At 42.1% G+C, this 19,379-nt stretch overlaps 1 protein-coding gene across 2 annotated transcripts in view; it reads right to left on the bottom strand.

Moving 5' to 3' along the window:
- The window catches only part of FNIP2 (folliculin interacting protein 2), a 51,377-nt gene extending 32,497 nt beyond the window's left edge, over window positions 1–18,880 (bottom strand). For both annotated transcript variants that reach the window (XM_082316081.1, XM_082316082.1), the window contains exon 1: window positions 18,776–18,880. In XM_082316081.1, coding sequence (XP_082172207.1) covers window positions 18,776–18,870 — 95 coding nt within the window. In that variant the 5' untranslated portion in view covers window positions 18,871–18,880. The remainder of the gene's footprint in view (window positions 1–18,775) is intronic.
- Window positions 18,881–19,379: the final 499 nt, after the last annotated feature.

Below are 19,379 nucleotides of genomic sequence, written 5' to 3'. Positions count from 1 at the left end.
GATCTGTGCTGAAGGAATACATATTGCCAAGTGACTTATAAAACAAATGTTACAAATAAAATTAATAAAATCACAGCAGGGTTTTTTTTTTTTTAAGCCCCCTGAGTGTCAATGTACTGCAAAATGACAAAACATGCTTCTGATAACATTACACCCTAGAAAGGTAAGGAAGTAAAGAGACTGACAGCTAACTGAAATGGTCGGCTTAAAATCAATGGATTATGCCAGGTCCTGCATATTCTTAAAAATTAGCTGAATTAATATGAGCTTGTGCAGATGTTCACATTTCAGGTTAAATGTGGCTATTCTGACCGAACATAATGCTTTTATTTGACCACAAAAATAAAAGCCCCACATATCCTTTCTCCCCTTTTCGTAACTACGTGACCCTTCCTGTTACTCACGTCTGCTGTGGTAATCGCTGGACCCTTCTGTAAACTAACCAAATTCTCTGCAGCAGCGGCAGTCTGTCCCAGCAAATCAAAGTGGATCAGAAACATAGCTTGAAAAAGGAAGGAAGAAGTAGGAGGCAATGGAACCTCCACCTCTTGGTGGCAGCATGAGTTATACTAACTCACTTCATCCATGGGGCTATATACCTTCAGGAAAGGGCACAAAGAAAACATTCCCTATGCTCTTCAAAAAAGTATTGAGGCTATTTAGAATGTTAATTGGGTTTTCTTGTTCCCGAGTCAGTTTTCTGCCTGCTTAGTGAGCTGAACTAGCTCCCTAAGGGGAGCACAAGAGGAAAAAGGACAAGAGCGTGATGCCAGAAAGCAAAGGAAGAGGCGGCAATGTGATTACTCCTTCAGCATCAGCAGTCTGTTTGAACAGCTCAATTTATCTAGCCTCACCTTCAGAGCAGATCTTTCCTGCATCTGGAAAATGCAAGAACTAATAAACATCATCTTCAAAATAAATAAATAAAATCAAGCTGTCTACATTCATACAACAGGAAAACCAGGTCTACTAAGATACTAAAACACTATGGATTTTTTTTTTTTTTTTTTTTTTTTTTTTTTTTTTGAAAGAAAGCCACAAGTTCGGAACAGCTTACAGATATCCTGGCAAGTTTTCTCCCCAGATCCCATATTAAGCTTAAGTTTCCTTTATTTTCTCTTACATTGGCATGTAAGCTACTTTCCTTTGGCTCGTTCAACATTTCTTCCATTCCAGATATGAGACATGGAGGCAAGGAGATCTCTCTTACTCAGGCGAAAGCAGAGTAGTTTGTTTCTGGAAAAAAGCCAAGAAAAGTTCGCCCCATTCTGCCCTACATCAGTATTTTCAGTTAATATAGATCTCCAAACCCTGATCTTTAAAAAGAAAGCTTTTGGTTCACAAATAACAATCAGCATGCATGCAATAACTTAAGAGTGACCTATTTATTTATATTCAAAAACTACTTCAGCCGACCTTAAAATGTTTTTGAAAGTGACTAACCACTCACTACTTCAGTGCAACATCTATAGGCTAGAGAAAAAAAGGCTGAAACATATCTCTATACCTATACATCTATCTATATTTTTCTGCTTCTTAGATCAGCAACCCTGAATGTAGAATATTTATGTAGAAATAATGTAGAAAAAGCTGCTCTGAACCGTATTTTCAACACAGTTACATAGCAATAGAGACTCAGACATCAGAGACATGCTGGCACACACCTGAAAGACACCACAAGGAAGTCAAAGAAACACTATTTATACTCCAGATTACTTTGATGTAATGCTTGATCTAGAGGTCATTTACAAGTAAAGCAGAGGGTTCCCCTCTCCATTCTTCCCCCACTTCACAGCATTCTCTCCTGCCTGCTCTGCAAACTATTACTACTTGACCCACTAACACAGGAGGTGGCAAAAAAAAAAAAAAAAGAGGGGAACCTAATTAGAAAACTAGACAGAGAAGGTAAGATTATTTAACCTTAACTGAAAAGAAAGGCAATTATCCTTCATGCCTCAGTTTGCATATACATAAATCTCACACATCAGAGTCCAGAATGTAGATTCAGTTTCAAACAACAGGGAAGACTTTCTGGAGTATCAGTCACCATCATCAGCAAGAATAAGCTTCTAATAGAATTATTCCAGTTATTTACAAAATAGCATTTCAGGCACATGATTATAAATCTAATATCAACCAAAAACGTCCATTCTCTGTCAAAAATCATATCTACCAAAAAAGTTACATGCATACCTGTTTTGCAGCAGTCTAGTCACTTTGCTCACACAGCTGACACTTTGGTCTCCTCTCAAAGATTTTCTAATCCTCTCGTCCAATTTGGTACAAGGGAGATTATTTCCAAGTGGTACATCGTTGTTGTTTCTTGCTCTTTCTATTTGTCCCCCTGTGCCATTTGTAGCTTTTGGTGTACCCCCGCACATTTTCTTTCGCTACAAATCCTCTTGTAAAGCTCCCTCAAAGAAACTAAACACCCGCTGAAGAGACACAGCCACAAGCGGATTTCTTTACTATAGATCAACCATTAACAATGGTAGTTTACCATCAGCTTTCTTCCCTATACAGGAACACAATCTGCTGAATTTCCTGTTAGGGAAAAAAAAGGCAAAGAGATCTTCATATATTCTATAAGCCATTAATGCAGAAAGGCAGCTGTAGCTAATGTACTGCTGCAATTATTCCAAACAGAGGAGTAGACATGACTTTCAAGTTTCCGAAGCCATCATAGACTTGCTCTTGCTGCTGTTAAGAGTTTTTCCTACCAAGCCCGGTGCAAAGCTGTAGCAGATACAACAGCTAATATTGACTTTAACTATGTTTGTTTCCTGGTATGTGATTAGGTAGCTGGCAATTATGTAGTCACAAGACTGAACCATATGGCCTCTTAAAAAAAAAAAAAAGCATAGTTGCTTTTGCAGTGACTCGCCCTTAGTTGCAAGGTTGTTCTAACACTGGCTACAACACCCTGTTAATGGCTCTCATGTGAGCAATTGTCATCTGACAACCCCTAGCAACCTCATATAGCTTAGGAGCAAATAAGAATCTGTCATCATTGCCATATGGTTATCACTTTAAAAAAGTGGCCAACACCAAGAAACACACTAGCTATTCTGCACTGTAATGCTTTTACTTTTAAGGACAAATAGTATTTACACTTGGCCAAGAATCTGAAAATAATATTTTGAAAAGCTTTTTAAGAAAAAGTAGAAGGGAAAACAACAACCAAAAAAAGTCTGTCACAGATGTCAAGTTCGTTGATGAGAATTTATAGTCATGTGTCTATTAAAACAATTTAATGGCAGTACTGATGACAAAAATAGCTAATAAAATGCTTCTGACCAAGAAAATTTAAGCTTTTAAACAGAACAAAGAAACCTGACGTTTTGCTCAGGCAATTCCACTGCAGAACAAAGTCCTCTTCCCTATGCCTGCTTTGAAAGAAGTTATCCATACACGTCTGCTCATAATTCATGTCTTACATATTTTTCCCCCCCCTCTCCATCAGTAAAGTTTTAGACATTTTGTAAGATAACCACCATAGTGCTAGTTCCCTTCCTGATGAAAAAGAGAAAATAGCTTTGCGAATGGCACCCAGAAATACAGCAGTAGAATTAGAAAACACAGTAAGATTTCAAAACCCAGTGCTACGTGCTACCTGCTAAATAGCACAGCACCCTTCTTACAAGGATTTTGTAATCTCAGTAAACCCCAACCTCTAAACATTAGACAAAAGTCAAGCAGAAAACTAGAGCAAGGTTAGGTTCAACAACTTGCTCAGTTGCAGAGGGAAGCCTACAGCAAAAAAAAAAAAAAAGCTCAGTTTCAATTCCCAGAGTAGTGACACATACTAGATCACAATTACTCCTCCTCCCAAGTGAGGGAAGCAAGTGAAAAGCTTTGGCCTGTTCTCAAGTTATTCAAACGATCTAGGAGAGGGCAACTCCTAGCCCTCACCTCATTGAGGAGGACTCCTTTAAACATCAGTGTTCCTAGTCACCTTTGAAGTGCGAATGAAACAAGCAACTGATGGCCAGGTTTCTACACTTAGACCAAGATCAGCAACTGATAGCATTCACTTCTGTCCTATCTTTTCCCCAAACAAAAGCCAAAACAAAATTCTGAAACATTCAGTGAGATGACCACACTATTGGATTCACTTCGGAGACTAGAACTAGGAACTCCTATAAGCTCACTAAATAGCCGTGCTTCACAACACTACCTCATCTGTAGATGAGGTCACCCGTAGAACACTATAAATCCCGAAAAACCTGGGGAATTACCATTGAAAGTCCACAGAACAGTTTCTGAACGAAATGCAAACCCACACATGGAAAACACCTTGAGTCCAAGGAGTAGATAATACAGAAAATGGAAGAAAGTGTCCTGCTCTCCAGATATAATCCTCTGGGAAGCAGAGTTTAATCACTCTTTTTCTAGGCTACATGGCAGCATGTCACCTGCTCTGTTTGTAGGGCATTTCCTGTCCTTCATCTCCACTGCAAGACAATTGCCTAAATTATTTCAACTCAAGGTAATGCTTTAGCAAAAAAATTGGGGTGGGGGAAAAGAGGACATATATATGATGGAGTTATCTAATTAAGAATAATTATCTGTAGAAGTTACAGCTGTCCACTAAAACTTAGGCACTGTTCTCAGACCTAACAGAATATTTGCACAGCCCCCAGTAAGGTTTTATTTTCCAAACAGCTTTTAGAAGCAGGCTAGAAAAATGTAGGAAAACAGAAAGTTTGAATCATACCTACTGTTTCAGTGAGCATTTGTTTTTTGCAAAACATACAGTTAGCAAAATTCATACACAAAAAATGCCTATGACCCAGACATTCAGGATGAGTGCCAAAACACATGTTTAAAGGTGAAGTGGAATCTATTTTGGATTGCTTAACGATGAATTTCCCTCTTTTAGTCTGTTGAATAGCTTATGTAGAAAATGCGGGTTCCCATCCTCCCTCCCAATTTGAAGTATTTACCCTGCATTGCTCCTCCTCTTTTTAAAACCTCGGATATGGAAGAGTTGCACTGATGCCACACCACATTCTTTTTCCACCATGATTTAAAGTAGTCCTAATATGGTAAAGCACTATTAACCTCAGATGAACTACCTTGTTCAAGCATGATACATAGTTACTAGTTTCACACAAGTTAGGCGGGATACATTGCAGATTAGTCACGCAACAAGTGAAGGAACATGTAATTTGTAGCACTTCTCTCCCTCTCTCTCTCTCTCTTAGTTTAGGTTTTCCTGTAGAAAGAGTTCTGGTGCAGAAAAATAAAGTTCTCGATATCAGATCACTGTACAGAAAGGTTACTTTTTTTTTTTTTTAAAGATAATTCTGTATGTTACTGTATGAAAAGCAAAACAACATTGGATTTATGTTCACTGGAAAGTTAGAATTCCACAGACTCCCTGCTTAGGGGAGGAGAAAATACTGGATATTTGCAAGGCTGGAAGCATTTTTCATCATCTTTGTTGCTAGAAAGCAATACCATCACACACAGACATACACACACAAAATGACCACAAAACCCACACACACCTGATAGAGGCTAACAAACAGATCTATACAAGTTAAAGTCAACATAAATTGCACACATCAGCTTTCCACAAACATCAAGAACAGACTATTAAACCAGTGTTTCACAACTCAGCCAACTTTCCTAAGTTTGGATTGACTGTTCATTGGCTTATCTACAAGTCAGAGGTTTGGGAGCTAGGTTTCATACAGTGTCTCAGTGATAATGTAAGGGAAAAAAAAAAAAAACAAAACCACTAGCCAAACAAAAACCCCAACAAGAACAATGTGTTTGAAGTAGTACCATAAACAGGACAGAGACAGTGCTCTTAGCTGCTAGCCCCAGAAACAGAATTCCTCATTAGCAAAGAGAAGAGCTCAAGACTTGTAATTGCACGAAAAAGTGCATATATTTGTGTTTTACCATTAAGTGTGTTTATTTTTGTTAAACTAGGACTTTAAACAAAGAAAGGTGAAGTATGCAATAAGGTTAGCACCCTAAATCTATCACCTAGTCCTTTCCTCAGTACAGAAAGCCTTCCTTAGTCTTAATCAACTTTCCCCTTTCCACCCCACTTCCCCCCCTAACCCACACAGCTTCTAACAGCTCGGAGAGCTCAGTTATCTAAATTAAGTCAAATACTTAGTAGAAGTTGTTTCATAGTAATAATCTTTATAATTTCAAAGAACTGAATGTTTACTTGTTAATTTAATGCTCTTTAGGGTTTGGGGTTTTTTTCTTCTCCTGTTTATCTTTTTAAAGGCACCTCCAGTAACCAACTTCCAGCTTTCACTGGAGCCAAACAGGTTGAGCCAAACAGCAGCAGCGGGACAGCAGCAAGCGGTGCTCGGTCCAGCGTCTCTGCTGAGGGCTGGGGCGCAGGCCACCCGGCCGGCAGGGCCACCCCACCTCCTCTGGCACGCAGCACCGGGTCTCGGCTAATGCATCATTCCCATGTCACTTGTTCCAGCGGCGCCATGTGACTGGGCCAGCGTCCAGGAACACAGCTACTAAATACAGACACTGCCAAGGCACGTCTGAGAACTGCCTCTGCCAGAAAATGAGATGAATAGAAATCTCTTATCCTACCAGCTTCACTGCCTCTGCCTCTCCCCACCTTCTCTTGAACAGAAGGAAGAGCTACACATTGCACATCTGAAGGAGAATTTTGAGCAATAACGCAAGGCAGAATCTGGTATTTATAACACTGTATCAGCTCTTGTTGCATTTCAACGCTGTATGAAAGTACTGACGGATCTCAGACCTTATTAGTATCTCCTACGTAAATGAGCAGGCCAGCACAGACATCACCACCACACCTTAGGGGCGGTATCCTGAGGCACGGGTTTGGTTGCCTGCTCTTTCCTGTTCCTTCTCCCTCTTCTGTAAAGCCCTATTTTTTTTTTTTATTTCATAACAAAAGTCCATACTTTAAGCTCTAAGCTTTCAAGCCTCTGTTCAAAGGAGCAGTTTTAGAATATGAAAAGCACCCATGACTAAGAAACAATATTATTTATTAGACATAAGTAAATACATCTTAATGCCAACTGATACAGAGATGAACAACATTGTTTGGTGTTCAACACCTCCCTCTGCCCCCCCATCCGATTTTTTTCTAATTAGCTGAAAAATACTCCTTTTGCTAAAACACACACAAACACCTTCACTCAAAGTAACTAAACACACCCACACACTAAAAGAAACAATTTCATTACAAATTTCCTCCGCTTCTGCTATGAAAAGGCTAGATTCACAAGAAGGCTTTGTAAACTTCAGAGGACATGGCACTCTCTCCCAGACTTTACAGCCAAAGAAGTTTAGGGTATTCTCTCCAGGGGTGCAGAAAGCATTGCAAATCCCCTCCTCATCCATGTTCTGAACACGCACTCCCACCACACAAGAGAATGCTCTCAAGCAGGGCTAGAGGCAAGCGCTACCCAGGGACCCCATGCCCTTCTTCCAAGGGAAATTTATTCAGAAAGGATCAGTTTCAACTAAGCCAAAAGTGCATATTCAGCAGTATGATTTGGGGGGGGAATCAAAGTTGCCTGGTTCTAAGTGCATCCTCCCAAAGTCATAATATATGAAATCAAAGATATCAGACATGGCTCTCCAGCAGTGCTGAGAGCTGAAGCAGCTCAGGTTTTTTTGATCAGCTAACATAATATTGGTGAGCCCTCTGTAAATGGTTATGGTCAATGTTGTAAGAGCAAGACAGTTTTTGATTCTTTTAAAATAGAGATTGTAACTGAAAAGTTAGTCTGCAATAATCAGGAAGGGAATGAAGAAAAACTAAGTATGTTTAATATTCATGAAAACTTACTGATTTACCCAACTGGCAAGGATATGGGAAAGAACACATACACAAGAAGCCATGCTTGATCACCCAAAAGTTGCTATAGCATGAACAGCAAAGTCCATCGCCTGTCTAGATGAATGCCAGGAAATCCTGACTTAGATTGAATTAAGTGATAACACAGATGGATATAACGTCAGCTCCGGCATTTTTCACTAGTTATAGCCAAAAATATGTTTTGCTCCTCTTGTTGTTGTTGTTATAATTTGTCTATTCCATCCAAAACATTTTCCTTAACCCTCTCTTGTAGACAGCATTGAAGGTAGCTTTCCAGTAACCAGCACTGAATCCTGAAGGTTTACATAGATTTATTTTCAAGTTTCACTGGAAAGAGAAGGAGGAGCCACGTCTTAGGAACCCATACAGAAGATCAGGGTAGTTAAAGCACTCGTACCATAATACCTTCCCAATGAAAAAGACTACACACAAAACCAAACAAACCACAGTCCTACAGCTGACTGGCATGGGCTAACCTAAACTTACTGCAAGACACTATGCAAAGGAGTTACGTTCTGTTTACCACCAATTGCGTAGGACTTTGACTGTATAAATAGTCATTAAGTTATGAAATAGCCTCTTGCTTAAAGCAGGCCAACTGCTCTAACTACTTACATAGGATCCTAAACATTTTTCTCTAAAATACTGGTATTATATTAGAGTTAAAAGTTTATACAGCCAGATTGATACATAATTACAGTTGACCACACCCAGTGACACCCTAACATTTGGCTGGCAAGTAGCAGTCTGTCAGTCATGAAACATCTGGACACAAAAAAATAAAAATCACAAAAAAGAGTAAAGTGCAACCTTGTCATGCAACAGGAAAATGCTTTACACATTGAAGAGTCAGTGATAAAAACAAAGCATAATTTCTAAAATGTCAGTCAGAAAGTTTATGCAGTAATTACTTATTTAGAAACCTTTCTCCTCATGAGAAGGTAAGAATTGGTCAAGCTCCTTCAGTGTTCCCCAGTAAAACTTTGTATAAGAAAGTCCTTTATAATGGACCTGACATTCTTCTGAGATGAAGTCTACCAGAGCAGACTCACTAGGAGCCTTCTCAACAATTACAGATTCAGGACAACTTCATTAAAAAACAAACAAAACTCACTTTCTTTTCTAGTCAAAACAGGGCCCAAGGATACAACTCTAATGAAGTCTATACTCTAGCCAACTTTTAGTGCTTCAGTACTGCAAATGAAAAGCCACTGTTTCAATCAGATTTCTAGTTCACATGACACCACCACATGTCAATAAAAATATACAATTATTTCTTTAAGAAGTAAACAAAGTTTAATTCAGAGGTTCAAGTCATCTTTGACATTCTACTCAGGTGTTCTTTGTTTAAAACCAAAGAAATCAGGCAGATGTAGTGTCAATGTATGCACAGGTTCATTGAGTTGACTGATTGTTTCGAAAAACCCATGTCCACTACAAAATACGGTGTTCTGTTCTCATTTTCCTCTCCATTGCATACCTACCCTGGACTCATTATCCAGTCCAGCTACACATAGGCATTTTACAGTCACCAAGTGCCACCATAAAGTGACAAACAGAAAAAGCTAGTTTTCAAATACACATTATTTTCCTAGTTCCATTCAAAAGCGTTCCCAAACATATTCCTGTCTGTAAGACTGCACACGGGAACATCTGAACACAAGACATTTAGTACCTGAATTGTTTCTAAACCAAGCCGTACTCTGATCTAGTCCACAGTGGATGACTGACTTATATCCTCAGGTCTCCCAAATGCTGAAGTCATCAGGTGTTACTCACTCACTCTAGAACTTGGAATCATATGTGAAATGGTTTTAGCACTTAGTAAGCATGCTGTATATCCACAGCCAGATGTCATAAATATCTTTATAAACAGAGAGGGTTAATTTTTCCAACTCTTTAACTTGATGTTAATTAGAAACTCTTAACAGTTGGTAAGGCAGAGGTTGGCATTCTTGAAGATGTTTCTACTGGCTACCATGTGAGAGTAACCTTCCCCCAGGCTAAAAGCCAAGATCAAGTAAGAGCTCAGATGCATGTCACTACAGTTGTCTGCCAAGTGAACTGAAGTGGTTACCAATTCCCAGCTCTTCATTCCAGCCCTCTCAACACAGCTGCAGACTAGAACACATGAGCCCTCCATAACCATTTCTTCATGAAGTCTAACAGCTTAACACAAACTACTGCAAGAGATGGTTATATCACTGACCTTTACACAGACATGAATGAGGAGGGCTCCAACACTCTCTATTCTATCAATGCTACTGTGGAAGTGACAAATGTCCAGCAAATAGTCCATTTCAGCACAGCATGGGAGAAGGCAATAGCATCTTGCACCACTGCGGCCACATGCCAGGACCAGAGCCTTAACACACACGGACTAACCCCTGCTGCTGTACAGCTGGGCAAAGTGATTTCTGCACTTAACTCACTTCTTCCTTGTGCCTGCACCACAGGTCACCAACCTTCCTTTCCAGTAGCTTAACAGGTCTCTGCCCAGCTTGTTTAACCCAGTCATGTTAAACAAGCCAGGACTTCAGAAACAAAAGGCCCGCGACCTTTCCTAGAGTAGGTTTTGTCTTAGAAAGCACAGCTCATTTTAGAGTGCAAGTTAGAGAGCAGATTGTTAAATATGAAGATTTTAGAAGGTCATTTTGTGGGAATAGGAAAGGAAAGGCAAGGAAAGATGATGGACACGGGCACTCAACTGTTCAGCAATAGTTAAACGAGTTCATGTGTCCACACATAGAAACACAGAAGACAGACACAAAAGTTTGTCTTAACATAAGCTAATTCCTTTCAGTTGCAGATTTTAAAAAACTTTCATAACTCTCCTTTCCAGATCAGAGAGGTCTTTAACATTACATTATATTAAAATCCATAAAGTGATCCACGTTCAGTGAAAGAACAACAATGTAAGAATAACGTGCTTAAAACTATGTATTCAATAGTTTGTAGATCATTCTCTCTGAGGTTTCCTTCAAAAACATCATTTAATGTACTCTACTGAGATTTGTACCCCTGAAGCTGTGCATTCACATACCCAGGCCAAAAAGTTGAGCAATTTCAGGTGCTGGACAACATCTGGGTTCAGAAGTCAGTGCAAAGACCTGACCAGAAATCCAGAGCACTAAGTTCATTCCAGCCACTGTTTTATTTTATAAAAGTCAGTACACTTAATGACAATAAAAGCTAAAAGTCATTATGTAAGAAGCTAAGAGTTACTATGTAAGAAACTTCCTGACTTCGTTATAAAATATAAAGTACTATATTACAGTAAACCTTCGGCTGGGGCTGCACGGCTAGAAGGCGCGTCCCCTGGGTGGTGGATAGGGGATCCCTCTCTGGAGGGTGCACCGGATAAAATTGAAGAAGGTACCATGAACCAACACAGCCTAAGGGAAGGCCACCCTGACAGAAAATCCACTGGCCCTCCAAGTCATGGGGGCTGGGCAGGAGGCCAACTACCTCCTCCCGGAAAAAAAATAAAAAGTTGCAGAAACGACGAGCATCAACTCAGAGATGGCGAAAATCAGTAGTGAAGTGAGGAGGAGGAGATGGAACTGGATCGGTCATATCTTGAGGAAAAAACCAACAGAAGACTGCGCTGTGGCCCTTGGGACTCCAGAGCACGCAGCCGCAGACCGATCGAAGTGGAAGAACGATGTTCGCGCCTTGTGTGCCTCCTGGCACTGAGAGAATTCAGATCAGATATTACAGTAAAGGGTTCACATTTCTAATTTGAAAGCGCTAGTGCTAAATTCAGCCTGTTAGCATCTCTATTAGAAAAGTAAATAAATACTGTCAAGATTATTTACTTAATACAGCTGATTTCATTAGCACATGTGAAACTCCACTGAGTACCTTGGAGGAGAAAAGTTGAAGCGTATTGCATTAAGTGAGAACATGCTGCAGAAAAAGCTCCATACTGATTCAGTAACTACATCACACACAGCTCAAGTTTCACTTCAGCGCAGTCTATGGAAGGAAAATCATGAGTCAGTTTTAACAGCAGCAAGTGTGATGTAAAACCCTCATGCCCATTTATCAGTACAATTCTAAGAATCTCACCAATATCCAGGAAGCGTGCTGACTGACAAAACAGAGATTTTGGCTGTTGGTCATGTAAAAGCACCCATACTTGCCCTAATTGAAGTAGGGAAGGCAGAGGCACTATAACAAACTCCTAAGCTAGTCCTCTCAGTGTCACAGAAGAACGCTTTGTCTTGCAGTCTGTGCCGAAGTTTGTCTTGTGACCTCAGCCTTGTATATAAAAACATGACATTGCTACAGCATTCAAGTGACAAACACATACAAATAGGGCAAATAGAGTGAGGCAAGAAAGGCAGCGACCACTGTCAGGATATGGAAAAAGCAGAATGGAGAAGAACCTGAGCCTGAAGATTAAGAAGTAGAGGCAGAGCACAGGCAGGAGATGATTCATGACAGGCAAAGGTGACAACCACGTCCACGCCTGTTAGTCAGATCGGTAGTAATCCGACACTATCGCAGGAAACGCATGCAAAGGTGCAGGCACATTTGCTGTCTTCACACAAGAAGTATCCAGTTCAAAGTCCTCCTTTTCTCTCTTATTCCCTCTAGAAAGCCTGTTAACCACCATCCTACAGAATTGCATTCCTCATCTTTTGCCTAACAAGGGTACCCATGGAAACCTTCACATAGCAAATACTGATAATTAGGATAGTATAAGAGCATTCTTCTTACAACACTTTGTCTAAGCGGCATGCAAGACAAAGGTGTGCTCTTAATCGAGGGTGTACTTAGTAGAAATAACTGTTGACAAATATAAAACACAACACATGGCTCTAAAACGGAGCCTTCTCTTCAGACATCATGCCTGAACATCACTAAGGTGCAAAGTAGGTTACAGATGAAAGCACATGATTGTTAGTGTCAGAGGGAATACCTAAAGGAACAGGTATGTCACCAAGGTTTGTAGCACACGTAGTCAGTATTAATCCAAAGAATTCTCTTTGCAAAAGAAGTCCTCAGCAGCTTCAATATTACTGAAATGCCACAACAAGAAATAAATTGCTTTTATGAAGACAATTACTCCATTTTCTGGCCCCTCTGACCCCCAGCTATTTTGTCACATCTACTCTCTCTGGGCTTTTGGTCTGCTGTTACTCACTGTTCAGACCAAAGCTACAGCAAAAGGCCACTACCATGCACTGGAACACCCACATCCCCCAATGTCAAAGGGGGATGACATGATGACTAATGACTACAAGGTTCTTGTCAAACCTTTTCCATCTTCCTTTCCTCTCAAGTTTTAACAAAGCTATTCTGCTACCTCAACTAAGTTTACATAAGAAAAGTTACGAAGTTCATGTAAGTTTACATGAAGCCAGCCTCTACGGGCAATAAAGCTCTGCATCAGCATTTAAAAAGTTTCTCTACGAATTCAGCTTTTACGAATTAATGTCCACATTTTTCAGGCCCAAGCAGCTCTATTTTCTCACTCACATAAATCCATTTACGTCAACAGACAATTATTCCCCCACAGCATTAGCATCATTGCTTTAGATTGTAGTGTATTCTGCTTTAAGTTGTGCTACCAACACAGGAAGGTAGCTCCAAGGCTTTCTGTTGCTACTGTTCCTCAAATCACTTTCTACTGAGCATAGTCTGTGGCAGAGTACTCACCTACCCAGTTTTGGACATGTAAGCAGCAAAAGTACCCTAAGAATAAGGAATTAAACACCTACTATCAAACTGCAGATCAATTTTAGAGTCAGGTGTGTAGGAAATGCATTACTAGCTGGTTATGCCCCATGGATAAATTACTTGTAAATCAGAAACAAGATAACCCACTGGCAAAACCAATTTGATCAGTCAGGCAAGAATGCATCTTTTCATGGAATTAAATTAAATAACCAAGGTACATCCATCCCTCTCAGAACGTCAGTAGCTTATGCATTTCCACACAGTTTTTTAGCCATCTGTGGCAAAAAAAGAAAAAAGAAATAAGAAGGGGGTGTATTCTTGCAACTTTAAGAGAGAATGAGAGTTAGTCTCAGAGCAAAGCTAGAGGAAGCCAAGAGGTTGTTCAGTGACAGAAGCATGTAGGGGAAGGGAAATCAAAACAACTTAAGAGGGAGAATGGCCTTGGTTCCTGCAAAGCTCAAAAGCCAGAGGACTTGGGGTTTGTTTGCTTTCCTTCAAAACAGCCCCAGGCTGGAAGTGTGGTTTCCGTGTCAAAAGACCATACTTTCAATCACTTCCTCTCTAAGGTGTCTTCTTGAGTGAGACTGTAATAAATCTCTTTCTGCAGAACTTACTCTTTAGCTCTCATTACTGAGGAAAGGCTAATGCCAGAGCAGAAGTATAATACTGCACCTTAAGGCTCACCTTCAGTTGTCAGTGAAGAGGTACGTGGCTTAGACTTGCTGTTTAACCTTCCCCGCCCCCGTGCTCAGATCTCGCCCTGGGCTGCATCGCCCTTACTACAGCATATAAAATAGTGATTTTCTTTCAAATGCTTTTTGAAGGGCTTACAACCAGATGTTTAATGATATTTCCATGTATAAAGACGCACATGGGTGCTCAGTAGCGTTACTGCTGTGTGGATGTCTACAAAGCTGCAAGAAGCTCAAGAGAAACCCAATTAGGCTACAAGAATTTATTGAGGAGTGTTTCATTTTAACAAAGATATAACAAACTGACATGCAAGCAGACTCAAAGCTCACTACCGCTTTCTCTCCTTTTTCAGAAAGTGGAACATTGCCAGACTGGTAATAAATGCTGTGAAATAATGCTTAGCGAGTAGGATCTCACCAAGCATTTCAGCGCTATGACCAAAAGAATTACTAGTATCAGCTGCCAAACAAATGATCTCATATACCAAAGCTAACAAACTGTTACCAGATAGATATCCTGCAGTTACAACATGACATCCGTTCCATTATAGACACCAGAAGGAGCAGCTGATACTTAAAGCTGAAGAAACATCCCATTTCCAAGTTTCAGACACAGCTGAAATAACACAATCTTTTTTATAGAATCCACATTAAATGAAGTTATTCCCTGTTTTACAACATTCTTTCACTAAACGTACCAACATCAAAGAAATTTCATCAGAGGTTGCAATGTAGAAATTGCACATTCAGTAGTGAAAGCACAGTCTTCCAAGAACTCCATGGCATTTCTTTTCATTCTTACATCCCTGAATACAGGCACTTCATGAAAAAAAAAAGCTAACAAAGACTGAAACCAGTGTGAAACCTCAGCCCTCGGCTTAAGGATAATGTCAGTCTTTCATGTTGAAAAGTACAGAAAAGCACTGATGTGAAATCTCACTCTAAAATCAGGTAAACACAATTACAGAGGAACTGCTGAAAATTTAAGCACAGTCAAACTATCTGCAACCCATATCCATTTCCTTAAGCCATCCCCCAACACCTTACTCAAATACCTGCTTAGCACTTGAGACATTCTAGTCATGAGATACTATGTGCTTATAAAATACTCTACTTAATCCCTAAAATTTAAAATTCATGGGAAATAGGATGCTTTGTTTTTGCAGTAATAGCTACCATTCTGCTAAGCACATGACCCTGGTAGCACTCCAAAAGTCTGTACAAACTACTCTAAATCAATCTTGTAAGGGAAGTAACATTTGATAAGGAAATAAGAAACATTAGGGGAATTTACCCACATAAATACACATTTCTCACATACAAAGTAATTAGAATTTCCTCAGAGTGTTAGAGGCTAAAAAGAAATATATTGAACTACAGTCACTCAAATGTCTCTGTCAAAAGGTGTGTGTATATACATGTATATTTTTATGTATGCATTATATGAATATATAGACAAGCACACATACAGATATTTTTAGTTAAGGGAAGCAAAAAGCAGTAGTAATAGGAACCAGAAGCTGAAGATCTGTGTACAAAACTGCTTAGAACAAATACAATATCACATCACTAATACCCATCTGTTCTCCAGCTCATTTGTAATTTCTCTTTTTAAAAAAGAATTAAGATATTCTACAATTCTAACTACTACCCTTCTACCACTTCATACTTCCATTATTTTGAAGGGAGGCACAGGCCAGTAGAAAGTCCTGCTATCCTAATAGCTCTGCATTAACATCTATACCTCATGTTTACTTTCTCCTCAGCCAGCAAGTGAGGGTTGTGTTTACATGAACATGTAGTGCAGCCCAACAGGACTAGATCCACAGAGCGAATTAATTAGTGCTAAGGACCTGACACCCACACTATACATGTTCTGGGGTTTTACTTTTGACCAGCTGTAGTCTGGTCCCAGGGGCTGAATGCCCATTAGTGGTTGGAGCACACTTTCTAATTTTATTCAGTTCAATGGGAATCCAGTTTATGCACTGAAGCCACTTGGCTAAGCGAGCCAAAGCGCAGTAAGTGGAGACAATTGAGAGGTTTTTCTTAAAAGAGCGCTCCTGATCCAAATTAAGATGTTAATGCTCACGCGCACCCAAGAAACCAGTCCCTGTGGCTCCACGTTCAGCCATAGGCACCATGTCTTTTGCTCTCTTTGAGGCTGTGCCAGTTCATCCTGGTAAACAGCATGGACCTCATAGCTTGTTCTCTTCAGAGCCAAAGAGAGGATGCAGCACCGACATTTGGTCAAGTTTTAGCTCCCATTAAAGGGGAGGGGGGCAACAGAACAAGCATAGGCAGTACTCATTACAGGCAAATCTCAAGCCTGGTTGATGGCCTTCTGCAACAGAACTTCTCCTGGTGTTCTGGGAAGACTAGAAAAAATACAAAGCTTCCTAATGACGTATTTGAAAGAAAACTGTCAAATTAAGTTAATCTGAGGAGGTATTATCTACTGAAGAGATTTTTGGTGATTCTGCTATTGCTTTGGGTGAGGAGGGTGTGTGAAGATGCTCAGGCTTTCAAGACACTCATAGCAATTCTCACAGGGCTGCTTAAGAGAGCTATACGCAGCAAGACATACTGAATGTGGAGAGACCTAACAAAAACACGAGGAGGAAATAAAAATAACTAAAATCCTTAAAAACATAGGCTTGCCATTAGAACAGAAAATGATCCTGCCACTTTGCCTCTAACAGTGATCAGCAGCATATACTTACTACAGAGGCTACCAAAAGATTAAGTCTTCCCTTTTACTTAGGTCCAATCACATATCTCCAAACTGAGATTACCGCTCAACAGGAAGTCTATTAAAAACTCCACATGCAAAATGCTTCAAATAACTTTATTAACCTTAAGTTTGCAAAAAACTAATCAGATAGCAAAGGAATGAGGGAAAAAAAGGGGATTAAAAGAGTGATGATTACCTACAATAATATTTTAATTATAACAGTTTTTTATTTAAAGTGTCACATCATTTAAATGTTATCCAAACGGAAAACTGAGTGTGGAATATCTTACCTAAAAGAATAATAATAAGAAGAAAACAAATCAAATTCCTAACCTCACAAAATACTCCAGATGGAGCAATCTTACTAATTTTAATGGTGGACACACTGTGCAAGGAATCTGCCTTCATGGCGATCCCTGACAAATCCAATAACCTTACAACTAGAACTAACAGCATTGGTCTCTGATACCGAGCAGTTGGCAAGATCTTAAGTACAAGGCAACAATAATAGAGTTACCTGGGAATTGCCACTCATTTTAAATATGGAAAACATATTTGTTTTCTTTCAAATTAAAGGAAATATTTAAGCCATGCGGTGAATAAGTGCTACAAAATGTAACTAGCAAGTATAGCATATAGACTTTACAGCCTCCTGAAATTCACCACCCTTTCTCTGATATGAATGCAGCACCAGTACCACGTCCTACCATTTTTAAAGGAATCTCCTTATAACCCAAATAGCCTAATGGCATTTTGATGTTACTCCATTTTTCACCATGATCTTGCAACTTTGGCCACACATACGGCCATGGCCCACACAGACCATCTTTGAAATCACAATGGCTCCGTGACTGTGATCTTTCATACTTGGCACTATGGCACTCTGTGGATTGAGATATTTTCCACCCCCCTCCCTTACCATTCTTAACATTTTCAGCAGTGAAAGCCCAGATTCCAATGCAATCCTGTATGTTATCTGATCACAAGACTAGTCAACTCATGCCGAACAGAAAAAGAGACAGGGGGCTTACCGGGCACGCATGTGATAGTCACTGTGCTCACCAGGACCGCTTTGGTCTTGTGAGCGGAACAGATGCTAAAAGTAACAAAGCTCCAAACCACCAGCCTGAGCAAAATGCTGTTCCCGAGGGTGTAGAAAACAGTAATAATTCAGTATCAGACAGAGATTACATATTCGAGCCCTGAAGTAGCGATAGCTACTAAATATCACCTTTAAGGATTCGCGATATCGCAAGCAAAGAGAGCAGCGAAAGGTACCCGAAGCTCAGTGGGTCACCAGACTGCGCACGTGTATTTAGGTCACAACGATTAAGCCATTTTTTCATTCTCCTGCGCTGCTGAGACCTGCACACGAGTTCTCACAGCGATCACATACAAAGGCGAGGGAAGAGGAGGCCTGGTGCCTCTCCCCCGGTGCTGCCGAGGGGCCGGGCGCCCCACGCTTCCCGAGCGTGCCGCTTCCAACTCGGAGATAAAATGGCTGAGAGATCCAACGAGCGGGAAAGGCGGGGGAAGCGGCAGCCCCGCGCCGCGGTGCCTCCCCCCGCCCGGCCGGGGGTGCCCCCTCCCCGCGGGCCGCTCCGCCCGGCCCCCGCGGAAACTTGGCGGAGGGGGAGCTCCGCGGGGGGCCGCGGGCGCACCTGCGCCGCCGCCTCTCCCTCAGCAGGCGGCCGGGGGCAGCGATGTTTTCGCTCCCTGCCGGCCCCTCCGCCGCCTCCCCCGCCGCCTGGCCGCCCCCCGCAGCCCATGTGGAGCCGGCCCCGGCGAGCCCGGACCCGCCCTGCCCCCGCCGCTCACCTGAAGGCGGGCCCCTCCCCCGGAGCCCGGCCGTGGGGTGCCGCCCCGCTGCCGCCCCTTTTGTTGAAGAGCTTCTGGAGCAGGGTAGGGGCCATGCTGCCGCCCTGCCCCTGGCGGCGGCCCCGCCGCGCCTCTCGCAGCGGCTCAGCGGGCGGCGAGCGGCGGTGGCCGCGGCAGCATCCCCGCCGCCGCGGAGCCGCCCAGCATTGCGCGGAGGCGAGGCGAGGCGAGGCGAGACGAGGTGAGGGCAGCGCCGGCCCGCTCAGCCGCGCCGCTCCCGGCGGCCGCCCGTCACCTGACCGAGGGGCCGCGCCCGCCCGGCGGCGCTGACAGCTGCCTGCCTCCCGCCGGACGGGGCACGACGCGCCGCGCCGCCAGCAGCCGCCCGACGGGGACGGGGACGCGAACGCGCCGCGCCCCTCCGGCGCTCCCCATTGGCTGCGCGGCGCCCCCGGCCCCGCCCCCAGCACGTGGTCAGGCGCCGGAGGCAGGCTTAAAGGGACACGGGCCCGGCCCCGCGCTGGGCGGTGGCGGTTGGGGACGTTGGCGGGGGGCGGGGCGTCGAGGGGTGTGTGCCTCCGCGTGTGCTCGGGCAGGCTGGCGG

Source organism: Platalea leucorodia, assembly GCF_965183815.1.
Source record: "Platalea leucorodia genome assembly, chromosome: 6".
Lineage (NCBI taxonomy): Eukaryota > Metazoa > Chordata > Aves > Pelecaniformes > Threskiornithidae > Platalea > Platalea leucorodia.
The sequence above is the reverse complement of the archived record's forward strand: the minus strand, read 5'-3'. Positions and strand labels throughout refer to the sequence as shown.